General features: G+C 44.8%; 1 protein-coding gene across 7 annotated transcripts in view; it reads right to left on the bottom strand.

Moving 5' to 3' along the window:
- The window catches only part of LOC135368686 (GTPase-activating Rap/Ran-GAP domain-like protein 3), a 487,058-nt gene that overhangs the window by 16,822 nt on the left and 453,915 nt on the right, over window positions 1-16,321 (bottom strand). For all 7 annotated transcript variants that reach the window (XM_064602133.1, XM_064602134.1, XM_064602135.1 and 4 more), the window contains 12 exons: window positions 12,919-13,037; window positions 12,664-12,728; window positions 8,141-8,207; window positions 6,873-6,899; window positions 6,650-6,725; window positions 5,790-5,888; window positions 5,605-5,708; window positions 5,425-5,536; window positions 4,819-4,864; window positions 4,655-4,761; window positions 661-776; window positions 480-584 (listed from right to left, as the gene is read on the bottom strand). In XM_064602133.1, the coding sequence (XP_064458203.1) occupies window positions 480-584; window positions 661-776; window positions 4,655-4,761; window positions 4,819-4,864; window positions 5,425-5,536; window positions 5,605-5,708; window positions 5,790-5,888; window positions 6,650-6,725; window positions 6,873-6,899; window positions 8,141-8,207; window positions 12,664-12,728; window positions 12,919-13,037 (1,043 nt within the window). The remainder of the gene's footprint in view (window positions 1-479; window positions 585-660; window positions 777-4,654; window positions 4,762-4,818; window positions 4,865-5,424; window positions 5,537-5,604; window positions 5,709-5,789; window positions 5,889-6,649; window positions 6,726-6,872; window positions 6,900-8,140; window positions 8,208-12,663; window positions 12,729-12,918; window positions 13,038-16,321) is intronic.

Genomic DNA, 16,321 nt, shown 5'->3' with positions numbered 1-16,321 from the left:
AGTGTCACACCCTCGTCGCATTGGCCCTCTTCGAAATCGTTCGCGAGCCGGTTGAGTGAAAACGTCTCACTACAACCCTCTAAGGCAAGTGCACAAAAACAAAGTTTATTCAGGTTATTATTTAAAGCTCAGCTCTCGTCAGTCTTTCCTTCAACTTGACAAAACAGAAAAAAAAAAGAAAAGAGAAAAAGTGAAGAATAAAAAAGAAAAGAGAGTCCCTTCCCAGATGTGCAGTACGCTTATATCCCTTTCGCAGGAACGCAAACACCCCACCTTTCTGCTCTCGAACATCAAAACCGTCGCTGCCCTTCCCTGCAGCGCCAGCTTATCAGGCGCGGGTTTCCTTGTTTGTTATCGAGTCCCGACAGCTTATGCAACTATTCACTTCGTATTCGACTCAGTTTTCACATTACTATTAGTGCTGGGCTATAACGAACGCTTCTTTGTTCAGGTGTTAGATGTTTTAGGCGTAATCCCACCTGTCCAATGCGGACGAATTCCACCTGCCTCGCCTCTTCTTTCCTCCGAGAACCTCGTGGTGTCTCAGGTAGAACGTCGCTGAACGCCCGGCGATTGAGCATCGTCTGCGAGGTATACCGAGTGTTAAGCTTTCCAACACACGTGAGAGAGAAAGAGAAAAAGAGAAAAAGTCTTCCTTACCCCTCTACTGTCAGCCATGTGCTCATTGTAGAGGTCCTTTATGAGCATGTCCAAAGTCCTTTCTCTCTTTTGGGCAAATATGGGTGTGTTGAAGGCAGCTTTCTCGCCGTTGATGACTGTAAAGATAGATTAGCGACGTATCTAATGAGCATCTCGTTAGAAATAAAGCGCAGCATCTAGCTCTCAAATGAAGGCAGCGAAGTTAATCAAGTTAATTTCCGGGGTTAATTAACCGCCGTCGTTGTTCCGTTATTCGGTGGCCCCTCCTTCAATGGATACTGGGAGAGAAAAAGAACCTCTACGACATGCGCTTTGCGAAGTATTCTGCAGCGGTGTTTTCGTCAGCCTGTCCGCGTATTTTTTCTGAATGAAGTTTCCAGAGAGAGAGAGAGAAAAAACGAGCTCAGAATGAATAAACGAAACGACGTGTTGTTTGTCGAGCAACCTTGAAACGGATGGGGGTAGGTGGTCTCTTCTGGAATGAGCGAGCAATGTGATAGGTTCAATATTTAAACGGCTTTCCACAACGAAAACAACATGAATTAGCCCAGGCAGGCTTCATACACGGGCGACGCAAACACGTAAGCTTCTAACGCCCACAATCAATGAAAGCAAACAACTGAGGAAAAATTTCATTTGGCTTTCAACGATTTTGGTTTTTTGGTCTCAGTGGACCGAAGGACATCTATGATGTAAAAAGTACTATTATTAGAAAGAAGAAAAGAGAAGTAAGACGTAAATAAGTAAGAAGTAAGCAAGAAGTAAAGAAGTAAAGAAGTAAGCAAGAAGTAAATAAGTAAGAAGTAAATGTAAAAGGCAGTATTAGAAGAAAGAGAAAAAAAGAAGACATCACGGCGACATTTAGCGACTCCTATTTTTAAGGTACAGACGACTTGAGGCATAACGTCATTGATTACGTAAGGCCGCCGCGCAAAGCATGCCGGTGGGCACTATCAGCTTTATCAGCCTATCAACCGAGGGTTTTTTCCCGCTTCTTGCCTACCACAGGAAAATATAACCTCGCAGCAGCCTTCTCGTGACGTCACATATTCGTAAACAGAGGCTCGTCTACAGACGACCTGAGTCCCTACGTCATCGATTACGTAACGCCGCCGCGCTAATATGACCTATCAGTATCGCCTAGCACCCTTATCAGACGACGCGTTCTTCCCGCTTCTTGCCCACCACAGGAAAATATAACCTCGAACCGATCTTCTCGTGACGTCACATGTTTGTAAACAGAGGGCCGTCTACATCGTAGAGGTGTTAAAGGAGCACTGAAGTGCAAAAATTTATTTCCGCTGAACAAAATATGCCGTTACTTTGACAGCAATGCAAAAGGGAGATTCATCCGTCGCGTCATTAGTGATCAAAGCCGAAGGGAACGAAGGGAACCACAATTTCACGCTTTCCTTCTTTCCTTCTCGAGATGCGCGACACAGCGGTTCGGGTAGGGTATCCTATCATCACGGGAAATCGTTTGCAGATATGCAATCCAATCCAATCCAATCCAATCCAATCCAATGGGAGGCCGCACTGTATTGGGCGCGTTAAACAGGCTCTTGAGCGCTCTTTCCCGGGTTCTCATGGGAACGTACCCTTGGTGTCTCCACTTAACGGTGCTTTTTTGAGCCCATCCGGAAGCAGGGGAGCATGCGCGTGCGCGCCACATATAGAGCCAAAAGCGGTACCGCTTTTCCCTAGCATGATACAAGGGGCGCGCAGGGTGCACCCGGGAACGTACACCGGAAGTTACTTTAGATCCCGGGAAAGAGGGAACGTTCACGAAGCACCAACTTAACGCGCCCATTGTCGCGCCTCTCGAGTAAGAGAGAACAGGAAAGGCGTAGATTGCGGCCTCTTTCGCACACTTATACAGGGTGTTTGCTCTAACGTGTCCAGAAATTACAGGTAAAGCGAGTGATAAAAGAAAAGCAAGTGGTACTTTTCTGCTACTTCAGTAAGAAACAGGTACTGCTTCACTAGTAGCACCTGTTTCTTAGTCAAGTAGCTGAAAAGTAGCGCTCGTTTCTCTTTTATCGCTCGCTTTAAATAAAATTTCTGGACACGTTAGAGCAAACACCCAGTATAACCAACGAACCGACGAATGTTCCTCCTGTATTGCTGAACGGCATCGCGCGATGAGGATCTTTGCAATTGAGTGTCCCTTTAACGAAGCTCTAACATTCACGTCTGGTAATGGAGTAAAGTATCACCTGTGGCGATGGAACACACCAATCATCATCAACATCATCATCAAAATTTTGTTAGACAAGCTTTGTTGATCAAAATAATGTTTTTGCTTGGTCTAGCATCTGGCTGCACCGGTAGAGGAATTCAGATAAAAGCGTTCGCATGTGCCCGTAAGTTACGTATATAAGCATCAGCCAAATGGAAAGAACGACATTATTCCGTTGTTTCTTTTTAATTTTTAGATGACCTCGTTACAGTACTTACTTGACGTTGTGGTATTTTCCATTTGCGCGCTAATCCACCTCGAAAGACTCAAGTCCCAAAATCACTCGGCTTATCGTCCCTTAGGACGCAAATGGCTTGTAACATTTTTCGAGTGCTTAGTTCTCATTTTCTAAAACACAAATTTCTATCGCGAGTGGGAGTCATTAAGAAAAAAAAAAAAAAAAGACACTACGACTGCCACGTGCCCAGTTAAAAGAAAAGGAATACGCAAAAAGTAATAAAACTAATGTGTCACTAATGGACTTTATGGTATTGAATCCCGAGAAAACGTCATTTGCCGGAGAAAATGCACTCGACGAGACGATTAGGCGACCAAAAGAAAGAAAGAAGAGACGGTGAAGATAGAAGAGAAACCACAACACCGTTTCTATATATTATTTTTCTAACAAGAAGGAAAAAAAAAATCTCTCCGTTACTCTATAGAAGAGGGAAGTTCTTTTTCTTGGATATTTAGAAGCAGATCGCGGTTTCCGGCGTTTTGGAAGGCGAGGGGGACCGAAATCCAATTTCGAGGTAGGATTGGCGAGTGTTTGAAAGTGAACATTCGAGAGTTCAGCATTTCTTTGCAGTTTTCATGAAAATGTGAAGTGGCTACGTACACTAAGCGCGTATGAATTGAACTGAAGTAGGAGCGTTTCGGGCAGTCTATGTACTATTTAGGCAGCTGAGGCCTTCGCTGCTGGCTTCGCTTGGCTGGTGAAAGTTACAACGTTTACACTTTTTTTCTTCCTAATCTATGTCTAAGGTAATCTCTGAGGCCTTCGCGATGAATTCTGTGCAAAGCGCGGCACGTCAGAGTAAAAGTGTGCGGTAATTCCGAACTTCATTTCTAAGGCATGATGACGTTAAAAGGCTTTTAATCTTAACGTTGGTAACGTATCAGAAGCTAGCAAGCGTGGTCACTCTATAGGATGCCCTATTCAGAGATTCTAGAAAATCACACACAAAAATAATGAATGATGCGGTATTGAGTTTGTCTCATCAGGACCAGCTCCAATACACCATAACCCAGTTAAACTTATCTCATCTTATCACAAGATCCGGGCATTGCATAGGACCGTTCCTCGTAGTTCCTCTTCTAAAATGGTCATCATGGTCCAAGGTTAATTGAACCTCTGTATACAATAAGGGGGTAGGTCGACTCATACTCTTTTTACTATTTTTGCTGCAATGCCATCTACATACCAGTATGTATCTGCCAAAGAAAAATATAGCAATTTATTGGCCCGCTACCGGAGGGTAAGAAACGGGAAATGCATGTGTGTCAATGGGACGGACAATGAGATCAGGCCCCTTTTCTCGGTTCGGGATTTTTGGACGTATCCCCTTGTTGCATACAGAGGTCCAATTATTCGCCGTGAACCACATATCCATTAGCAAATTCAACAATCACGCTGAAATTGCACCCTGCGTACGTGTAGCACACCTTGTACGCGAAAAGGCTTAAACAGTTCCTTCAGGTTACGTCTGATTCATTAGTGCAACTAAATGCCAATTGGTTACGAGAGGTACTTACGCTTGACGAGAAGGAACTCCCTGAACTCCTGGTGGTTGTGGAACACCGGAGGACAAGGCAAGGTTGGACCAAAAAGCGGAACGGATTCCTCAGAGAAGACAGAAAGTCTGTAAAAGATCGCTCATTTGGAATGTGGACCTCATGCAACGTGCTACCCTTCCTACCTGTACGCATCCTCTTCCCGGATGTAGGATATTACGGCGAAAATATCTTCGAACCGGTCAAGGCAAAAACAACAATGGAAACATTGCAGCGGAGATGAGCATAACTGGGGCACGGCTGCGAGTGCCATGTGCATAAAAACACTCGCACTTTACATATATGTCCGTACATGTGCTTAATGTGTATCCGGTTCGGACACACAACTATTCGCTTCGGCGTTAAAATGACTGTAACTTACTGTAAACTTATTTTTATTCGCGATGTATTAATTTTCGCGAATCGCGCATTCAGTTATTATTTGCGAAGTTATTCGCGAGTATCTAATTTCACGATTCCAGAGCCTGTTTTATTTCGCGGGAGAATCGCTAGGCTGTATTCGCGAGCACAATTTTTCGCGATCTTTTAGCGGTCACGAAATTCGCGAAAATTAAAACATCGCGAATAAAAATATGTGTAGAGCATTATAAACTTCGGTTTCGCCTCGAGGACCACAGCTACAGTTCCAGTTCTTTCTGCAGCTAAAGATATTACATATTTTGTTCATCGCGTTCATGTTATGTACAGCTCTGAATAAGATAAACGAAAATAACATGGTCAGAAAAGGATACGAGTGAACTGAGACTTGATCATAGATGGCTTGAAGTTGCAGTGATCCTCATAGCTTCCGTTTAGAAAAATAATATTCACAATGTCGTTTCCTATATGCCGCTTCCTTTCAACCTGAACCAGAAGAAGAAATAAGAGTTACACAAGGGCAACGAGAGGCCAAATAAATTAAAAATGCTCACCTGTTGCTTGTTATCTTTGGAGTATGGCAACAATGTGGACACGTGGAAGATAATCTCATGACCCTCGTATATTGTGTACATCGAGTGTCTACCCGTCATATCACCTTAGTGAGAAACACACCCACTGATAAGAACTGTGCTTGGCTAACAAAGAGAAGTCACATGAACGTGAACATGATTCACACCTTTGACATCGAGGCCTCCTCTGTATTTGTCCCATCCTTTGAGCCGGACCTTCTCGCCTAAGAGGTTGATAAACCTGTCGAATTCTCGGCTCCCAGTCTCTGCAAGCCAAGATGGAAACTTAGTTCTATGTCAGATGGCCTCATGCACTCTAAGAAAAAAAAAGGAGTAATTTTAATCCTTTTAGGGAATAAATGCATTGCCACAAAGAAATTGTCAGTTCGGGGAGTAACTGCACGGCACTAAATAAATGTCACAGAGTGGGGACCTCATTCACGCTCTGTTCTAATAGTCCTAGGTACATAATTCGTGTGCATGAATGAAGGTACTTTGAATTAAACTGTCAACCGTGATATGTCCAGTTACATACAATCTTGCGACACGCATAGCGCACAATTTCGCATAGAAAGAACCTCTAACTATTTTTTCCTCTGTGTGGATGGAAAATTGCTAAGTTGGCTAAGTTACGCAGCCTTATTCCATCAAATTCACGGAGAACACGTATTTACGTAGTCTGTTGCATTCTGGCGATCATTTGCGAAGTTCAGTGACTATTTGCAGTCCTGGGGACTAAATTTCGGGGTTAGGGGACTAAAATAGGGAGTAATTGCAAAGTAGGGGACTAAAATGGGGAGTAATTGCAATGTAGGGGACCAGAAGCTGCAATTACTCCCGTTTTACTGCTTATTTTTTTCTTACAGTGATGGAACAAGGAAGGCGTCGTGACCATGGTTACATTTAAAAGAGTTGGGCTAAACAATATTTTTATCAAAGATGGTGAGCATTTGAAATCATCAGATGTTAAAATTAAGCACGTACTAAATACTAGATGAATACTGGGAGAATGCCTGCATGTACTCACCGTTACTGAACATTTCGTCGTCCGTTGCCTGTCCGGCTTCGGCGTAGAGTATGCCAAATTTGAAGTTTACGGAGCCCTGAAACGGTATTCGACGTTGTAACAGATCATTTTCCTCTCCTTCTAAGTAGCATTATTGCTAGTTAAACAGGAACTGTTAAAATTATGAATTAGTTATGTGGAAGATAAAATTCACATTTCGTGAGCCCACTTCAGATATCCTTACCTCCTGTTCTTCCAACAGGAGCAGGTCCTGAAAACGAAAAGGAACCAATTGCAGCAACAACTTCCTCATATCCTTCCTTATATCCTTTGCGGATTTTAGACATAAAAATCTGCAAGGAACTATTGTACCATTTTAGATTTGCTACTTTCATAGCTAATTTAAAATCGCAAAACAGCATAAAAACGTATGTCGCCACGACAGATTTTCACATTCTTCAGCCCCAGACATTTATCACTCAACTGTTCATTAAAGGAACTGTAAAGCGTGATGGTGATGTGATCAAGAAAACTGTAATGCAAATCTGTAGTAACTATGTACTCTTCTGAAAGCTCGTAACTCGGATACTTCAAATACGTAACAACTCTGCTGTACGTTGAGCATTTTTTCAGAAATTTCGAAGATTGCTGCGCCAAGAAAAACTTGCGGACTCCCAAGACCCGCCAACTTTGAGGCGAATCGCGCGCCATCTATTAAAAACGAAGGCAACTAAGCGAGCCATCTGGTAGGTCGTGGCGTTTCGTTGCCAAATGTGCACGGTTTGTGCATCACGAAACACAAGAACGTAAACCAGACGCCCGTAGAAATCGCTTGGATGGGTAATAGCGGAGCAGCAGACAACAGCGAGACGCGGAGAGAGAGAGAGAAAGGCCAACAGATGGCGCTCGTCGCGCACACCTTTCTCAAAGGGATTCAAACTTCTAAAAAGTTGCTGTTCTTCTTCAAAATAGGTCTAATATATATAATAATTAGGGACCTGTCTCGAATGCATTACTTAGTACATCAATATCACGTGATATCTTGTCCGCCAATCCGGGATCGACTCGTACTTTGTCGTCGTCGAACGTAGAAGGTCGTCATCGTTCAGTTTTTATAAGTGTTCAAAATTAATTAGCGCGAAAAGTATGAATCACTTTACAGTTCCTTTAAAGAATGCACACGCTTCCGTACCAATCAATGAACTAAAGCTGGAGTATGAGACACGGACGCAGAACACACGAGAAGACACTTGCTCCACCATCAACTGATTTATTTGTAAAGCGAACGTTATTACAAAAATTTATTTGTAAAGCAAGCTCCAGTTTTAATTCAGTCACGTACCAACAGGCCCATTCCGCCATTTTGGGGGTACCAATCAAGTTTAGCTGCTCCGGTGTGAGTTTCCGGGCTGGAGAAATTCGCTGGCATCTCATTCCCCCATTTGATCAGTGCAACTCGGTACAAACAAAGTCGCGGCAGACGCGAGGGGATTGGAAGGACGGCAACCTTACCTTCTGGATATCCGGCGAGAAGATTTCCTTGGGGCCCTTTTCCAGTCGGTCCAGAGTTTCAAAATTACTGCGAAGCGGAAACAGTTGGTCGAATGAAAAATGGATGCAGTCACGCCTGCGCGGAGGCACACTGCACTATCGCGTATCCGTCGTCTGGCCTTCCGGGCTACTAAATTCAATTCTTAGCTTACACTCTTAAATAAAAAAGGGTGTACTTTCACTCCTTTTTCTTGCCACACATATATCACTCCCTTTTGGAGAGTACAGTTCAGTAAGGAGTCTCCTCTTTAGGGGGTGGGGTTACGCTCTAACTCCCTACTGGAGAGTAAGATTACTCTCCGGTAGGGAATAAGGGAGTAATGTTACTCCGTTGAGGGAGTGAGGTGACTCCTTTTTAAGAGTATTTGTACTATCAAAAAGGGAGTGATATATGTGGCAAGAAAAAGGAGCTAAAGTACACCTTTTTTTAAGGGTGTACAAGCTTTCCTTTTTTCGGGATTTGCGTGCCTCCGGAGAAATGTTTCATGTGGGAGCCTATTTAAAAGTGGGGCGCTCGAAGCACGCCCTTTAAAGAAGTCTTTTGAAGGTAACAGGGTGCTTCTTACAATGCTGCCTTTTGACATCCTAATTGCGCGTACAAGGTATTGAAAGGAAAGTAGGGGTGGCTTAAAAGCGCAACCATTCTAGTGCGGCAGCGGACGTTTTCATTCAGTATTTAAGCAAGTGAATAGAGATGTCTTCAGGGACATTTAAGCAGATTTTAAATGTATAAAATAGAGAGCAAATTATCTTCCTTCATATCTGGCGAAAAATCATTACTTTTTCGCTGCGCTGAGTGGTACTCACTAGTGTTTCGTGCTTATTGATATGTATCTATATGTATGTACCGCAAAGAAAGGGGAATTCGAGCAGTCACGGATTATGTATTCGTAGTTATACATGCAGCTGTACTTCATTAAGGCAGACTACCTGAGTTACTGCGACTTAGTCGAAGAAGCAGTAATGTAAACAGAATCTTGATGTCTCGTACAAAAAATATTCACAGAAAATAAATTGGATATGAAACGTTTTCGAAGCACTGCCCCAACGACACAAGGTTGTCCTATGGATATCTGTGATATGTCCGAAACCGGATATTCGGATATCCTATGGATAATGCGCGTCGTCCGTAATATGTACGATCAGAGGTCCAAGTGAGAGAAACAAGGAGTCCGCAGAGATGTCCGACGGATATCCGCAGGGACGATGTGGTGACGAGGGATTTTTTATGTGCGCGGTCGACCATGGAGGCTCTCGTGTGCAGCACACACGAACCAATTCGGCATTCCCAGGAATATTCGTGCAGGACGTTATACGGATATTGTATCGTCATCCGCATTGGATGTCAGAAGGATATCTATCGGACGTGCGAATCCCACCATGGACGTTAGGACATTAGTCATACATCCACGGGATATTCGGTGTTGTTGGGGAGTATACGTTGTCAAGGCGTGAAACGCAAAACTCTTAGGAAAACCCGCGTTAAAAAAAAAAAAAAAAAATGTCCGTTTCCTGTCTACGTCTGCTGTGCGCGTTCTGTATATTTTGTTTCCTACAAGAACGACCGAGAGAAAAGACGAACGCCACGACACTTGGAGCGAACGGTCGAGGATCAGCAAAATCGCGTGGTGGGATTAGCCACCAAGCTTCACTGAGCACAATGCGTCACCCATTGGGAACGCAAGCGCTTGAAGGCAAAGCCAACAAACCGTTGGGAGTGAGTGCCACTCGTCACAGCGGAAGAGGCCCTGGATGAGCCCACGACATTTTGAACTATAAGCCTCGCGCCATTCTGCGCTATTACCGGCTGCCAAAGCCTTCGGAATCAGAGAGTCGCTCGTTCGTGCCATATTGAAGGAAAACAGTTTGCGAGGAGAACGCATAACACGAACGGGAATGGCTTACTGAACTTCGCGGGGATTGGAGTGCACGCGGGAACTTCTGGCAACATCTAAATATGACTCGGCGTCGTTGAACAACAGTACTCCAGTTCGATGGGCACATAATGGTCGTTTGCGTTGATTCTAGGTCGTATTTGAACTGTTAGCGGTTTCTTTTGTTTTCCTTCCCTCTTCATCCTTTCATGTGAACTTTTTTGGAGTGGGGTAGAGTCCTGCACCAAACGCAGGGGAAGCATCCCACATCATCATCATCATCCATTCATCTATGTTGTTGTTGTTGAAAATGAATCAAACACCAGGTGTATGTACGTGACAACAACCGGCGGCATGTACGAGCGGGTAAGAGCATGCGCTCGTTGGTGGGAGCCAAGGTCGTGCCGAAGACCGGGAGGTGGTGGGTTCGAATCCTACCATCAGCGTGTGCTGTCCGAGGTTTTCGTTGGGTTTTCCGGCAGACTTTCCAGACCAATGTTGGCACAGTTCCCCCTGAAGTCGGCCCAGGACACACAATAACCCCTCCTGTCCCCCACTCCCTCCTGTTGCCGTCTCTCCATCTGTCCACGTATGTACTCCGCTAACAGCCACAGTTGCTTCGCGGCGCTAACACAGAATCAAACAAATAGACGCGACAAGAATTTGATTTGGCGGGCAATTCAAACGTCCTGTGCGGCGGGGTATCAGGTCGTCGGTATCTCAACTGGAGCCGATGAAGTGCCGATGATACGTCGTTGAAACGTCGTCGTGTTTTTAGAGCTGTGCGCATTTTCGCTAGCCTTGTTGCAGTGACAGGAACAGTTATGTATAGCCTATGCCGTGCAAAGTAAAAGGTGCAATAAATGGTAAACTGGACATTAAATGCGTTCACGGAGCTCCAGAAAGTGAAGCAAAGGATTGAATGTGAAGAAGTTGTAAGACGTCGCAGTAAAATGCGTGAGCAAAAAGAGATGGTGTAAAAAAAAAAGGCTTTTGCGGCACCTATTCTGCGTAGATCTTTTTCATGGATGCAACCTTCTTCTACGATTCTGGACTATTCCTGAAATTAAACGGCACTCTCGTCTTTGGATTTATCACAGCCACAAATGTCCAATGCTTTCCGAAAGGTAGTTTAAATTGCAGCTAGCAGGAGTATACTTCCACCTTTTTCTTTTTCGTCTAATCTAATATAATTAGGAGTACACCGAGGAATAGTTGCCTGTAGACAGAGCACATTTGCCGGGAGTCGACTTCGATAAGGTTACGTGGACAACGACGCCGAATCATCATGCAACCATCGACCTATCTTCGTCACGCCTATTGGCGCTTCGCGCATTCATATTTTCACGAGCACACCGTGGTCTATCCGTCGGCACTGTAATCCATCACGAGTTGCACTATCGGTAACATTTGAGTTGAGACACACAGACAACAACACAATGATTTTTCCGTCTTCCTGTGTGTGTCTGATGGAATGATGGATCGCGTTCTTTATCATATGATGGAAAGCAAAGGTTCTAAGACAGGAACACACAAACATATTGAAATATTGCTGTCGTAAAAAAAAAATCGTATTGTGGCAGTGATTCGCCCCGCACCATTTGATTGCCGGTCAAGTGCTCTAACAACAACAACAACAACAACAACAACAACAAATGAAGGAGAAGTGATGATGACATGGGATGTTTCCCCATGGTAGCCACTGGACCTTACCCCACTTCACAGAGGTTACTATGAGAGGATGAATTAATGGTGAGCGTGAAGGCGACGGCAACATGCTCTAAACATTACGCTACACTGGCTTTTTTCAATGACTTCCGCATACGGTTTTCATTATTTCTCCTCAGCGGAGGCAAGTGTTGGTCAAAAAGCTAGCGTACAATCGCTAACAGTAGCAAATCGTTTCATGGGATGCTTTCCGGACGAGTATCTGATTCGTTTTTTTTTTTTTTTTTGTATCTGGGGTATCTGGTAAGCCGACGTGGCAATGCCGACCAACCTGATTTGCATCCTCACACGTGGCTGTACAAACGGGAAAACTGAAAAATGTCCACACATCACTGTGAGCGTCAGATAAGCGGTGTAGCTATCTGTTCTTATACATTCTCGAATGAGGGTGGTACCGTATGGCTAAACGGCAGTCCGTTGCAAGCACTGGGAAAGCGAAATCAACTATAAGAAAAAGAGAGAAGAGAGTCGATAAAGAACTCTCGTACGGGTGGGAGGATGATGAGCGACACCTTAAAAGGTCTCGCGTGGAACGGCAGCCAACGCTGTCGGCACTCTGCACTTAGCCCGCGAACCTTTTTCACGTAAGTCGTACATTGTGCGAGCTTTCATCCATCATTTGACTAACAGTCTCATGCCTCCTGCGTTACCTTCTATTGTGTGCTCTCAAAGGTTAAGTGCTGAACGTTTCTGCTTCGCTAGGAAAACTCAAATGTCAGTTCTCATTATGTAATGAGAGAATGTAAAACGACGTTGCTTCCTTAATCGCAAGTGTTCAGTTTATTTATTTCTTATGTCGTCCGCGTCGAACAGTGAGAATGCCCCGTTAGTTTAGTTTCAGTTACATTTTTTTCCCCATTTTCCGTGTAAATGTTGACTTACCTAAGGATGGACTTCACAGTTAAAGGCTTGCTAGGCGTGTGGGACAGGCATATCTTCTGTGCTCCCTGTGAGACCGAAATGAGGTGTTGGAACAAACGGAGCAAACGAGAGGTAGAAACACACCCACAAGGGGGGAGGGGAGGGGGTAAAAATAATGCGACATGCCTACGGGGATGACCCGTTATTCAACATCGTTTGGAAATGGAAAGCATCGAAATGACAGAAGATGATGGGAGAGAAAAAAAGGTTTCGTACCGTCTTCTTCCACAGAATGGCCCTGTACTGCTGGAGACCCTGTGTGTTGGAATCCGTCAGGACCACAGACAAGAAGAACGGTGTCTTTTCACAGTCAGCACCCACGTAGTTTTGGTGCACTGCAGGAAATACACGAGGCGGAAAATTAATTGGCAGCACTTAGACTCTCAAGGTTATCATGCAGGTCGTTACATAGAAGGAACAACAACAACATAAATGAATGGATGATGATGATGATGTGGGATCATGTGGGATGTTGTGGGATCATGTGGGATGTTGTGGGATGTTGCGGGATGTGGTGGGATAGGAGGAATCGGAAGATCTCGTTATGGTTTTTGCATCAAAGTGGTATCTCGCTTCCCCAGCAGTCCTGAATTCAATAAAGAAATCAGCGACATCAAAAGCATAAACACATTTAATTCATCCCCCCCCCCTCTTTTTTCTGGCTCTATTGTTCCACCCACAAACGCGTTTTGGAGTAGCCAGTCCTGACTGCATGGGTTGGGACTAACCTCTCCATATTTTTCTTTCATTTCCAATCCAATCCAATGCGATCCGTAAACGCAGACCTAAGACGTACAGCTCCCGTCAACCTTAATAATAACACTGGACAAAAATTCGATCTCCTTCCGATTGCGATAAAAGCCACCCTGGGGGCTCTGCACTTGCGTTGAAACTAACACAATAAATTTGTTCAATTAAGATTTCCTCATGCCCCCAGGGGTTGCTGTAATCGCGCTCGCGAGCGAGACGATATTTTTTTCGGTGTCATTACTAATGTTGACGTGAGATGTACAAAGTAACAGAAGGTAAGTGGAAGGTAAGGTAAGTAAGTAAGGAAACAACGTGGTGTGTTGATGAAATCGACAAAGTACAGCGAGTCTCTGTGTCCAGTTCGTTTTGTCCGTGCCCTTTGTCGTTCCGCCTGCTCAAGGGAATATTGCGTGTTTCACCTAATAAGGTGTTATGTTTTTTTTTTAAATTAAATCATTGAGTTCTACAAAAGCCTTTTTTTTTGTAGTTCCACTGCAATCAAACCATGTTGATAAATCAATAATAACTCGCCGTGTTTCTGACAACATAACCTCGCCAAACACTGCACGCAACGCGAACACGCAAATTAGAGCCCCCAAACGATGACAGAAATATTCCATACGCAACGGCGGTTCAGTGAACGCATCCTCCATTACGTACTGTATCAACGCAGACGACACCGTGTATCCTGTCGTCCCCCCCCCCCCCTCGACACGTAATTTCTACGAAGTACGTGCGTCGGCAATTTCGGGGTGTCTCTCGTCGGGAAACCCTAGAGATGGAAGCTGTTAGCAGATGACAAGAGGCGGGGGCAGCACCTGCGACGGACGTCCCGTGATTGCGATGGATGAACTTACGTCTGACATCGTAAAGACAGACCCCCGACGAGAAAAAGGCATCGAGAGGCAGACGCTTTCATTGATCTCCTATCGTGGCTGGGGTAGTGCAGATGGGATGGGTATCGATTCCCAGTGGGTAGATCGACGGTTATTCATGCAGGACCGGACTGACTGCTCGAGATAGGACTTCCTTTCCTGGTGATGCCCGTCTCTCCTCGTCCTTATTTGCAGTCGGAACTGCCGAAATCACGGCAACGCCAATGGAGTTTCCGATATATGCTGTACGACCTTCTTTTTCTTATTCCTTTTTTTTTTGTGGTAATGTGGTCGTTCTACAGATATCGTTCTCGTGGAATCACTCCTTTCCTCGGTTTCATCTTTCTCAGTAAAGAGGAGCTTATTCTATCTATTATCAACGAAGCAATCATGTGCGATATCAGCGATATAGGGCAATGCCCTCGTAATGTCAGTGCTTGTTCTGCTCCCGAAATAGCATGCATTTGTGGATTTAACCTTTCCTTTTTTTCTTTTTTTTTAGCAAGACCTTTTGACCATTGTGGTCCTAATGGACGGGGGAAAGAAGCCGAAAAAGGAAATGGCAGATGCTCTGTGCACACTCAGCGTGCTGACAAACGGTCATCATTTTCGATTTTTGATGCGGCTCTTACCGTATACTGTGATTTGCCGCACATGATGTTCCGAACGAAAATGAAACGTGAATGTGCGGAGAGAGTGTGAAGAGGATTTATTATGGAGGTCGTACCTTTGTTTGCCGCACTACCGCTCAGCACAGAAGGCTGTACGTATCTGTGCCCACCCAAGAAAAACACTGAACGTTTCCCTTTCGTAAAACTGAAATAGTAGCCAACAGCAAAATGCTCCTTTTCGCTCGCCAGGCAGAAAAGCCATATAAGAAGGTCATTACGAGAAATGGAGCGCAAAGTAACGGCTGCAATAGCATTAAAGGGACGATCGCATCCGTGCCAGCCGATTTCGAAACTATCGTGTCATTTTATTCCTCCTGGAACACTGACCACAATATCGAAAATCCAACGCGAAATAGTGAAGCAGTTTGACTTGTTATTCGACGAAATACAAGACAAGAGCAGACGCTGAATGTTGAGAGTATGCCGGAATTCCCTCTCCGGAAGAACGCGAATACGTCACTCCCCCCAAAACCAATGAGGTGCGCGAGCTTGAGAAAAGGAATGCCGCGGCCGTGCGCGCGTTTCACCGCCTCTGAGCGCCCGCCCTTTCACGCCTCCTCTTAGGGAGTGACGTCACGCTGACGGAGCTTCTGCAGCCACCGAAGAAGCGCCGATCTTTAAAATTCGTTCATTTAATATCTAAGCACTTTCTAAGAAGAAAAAGAATATAAAAAAAGAAAGAGAAAAGGTTGCAGGTAGATTGTCGGCCGACGCCGAACGTAGTGGTATCGGTTTCATAAGTGCGTTTTCCGGATGGGTTTTCCGTCCTTTACTGAGCCAGAGTACGTGTGGGAATTAGCTCCTTGTTCGCTCAGAAATAAGAAAAGTGACCTCAGGTGAGGAACATATCTTGATCTATTTCTACAATAGCTACGCCTGTGAAAGCAAGCTTGTCGTACGACGTTATCTAGCTCTCTCGGCCAGTCATTGGAATGTTGTAGTCATTCTACCGTGACCGAAGCGGATGTTGGGGTGTTAGATAACGGGGAAGTTTACTGATATAGCGCCAATATTTACTGTGTCTTTATCGGACGCTGCACAAAGAAATGTCACTCACACAGCGGATCAATAATAAACCTCTACTCGAGAAACGTCATCATGACGTTGGTAGACAGACTGACACCGAAACAGATCGGAAGGGGAGAGCTGGGTTCCACGAATAAGCACTTGTTCGCTGCCTCCTACTGAAAGAAAAGTAGGACCGAAGGTCGCGTTCCTTTCAGGGACCATCGTAATCCCTTCAAGACCGTGGCTTTCGGCCGCGACCTTGTTGGCCCCATAGCGTCGAGCATAGTTCAACTCTACCAAACCGGTGGCGCTGTC

The sequence above is a fragment of the Ornithodoros turicata genome, chromosome 9, assembly GCF_037126465.1.
Source record: "Ornithodoros turicata isolate Travis chromosome 9, ASM3712646v1, whole genome shotgun sequence".
NCBI lineage: Eukaryota > Metazoa > Arthropoda > Arachnida > Ixodida > Argasidae > Ornithodoros > Ornithodoros turicata.
This window is presented reverse-complemented; position numbering and strand designations above follow the sequence as displayed.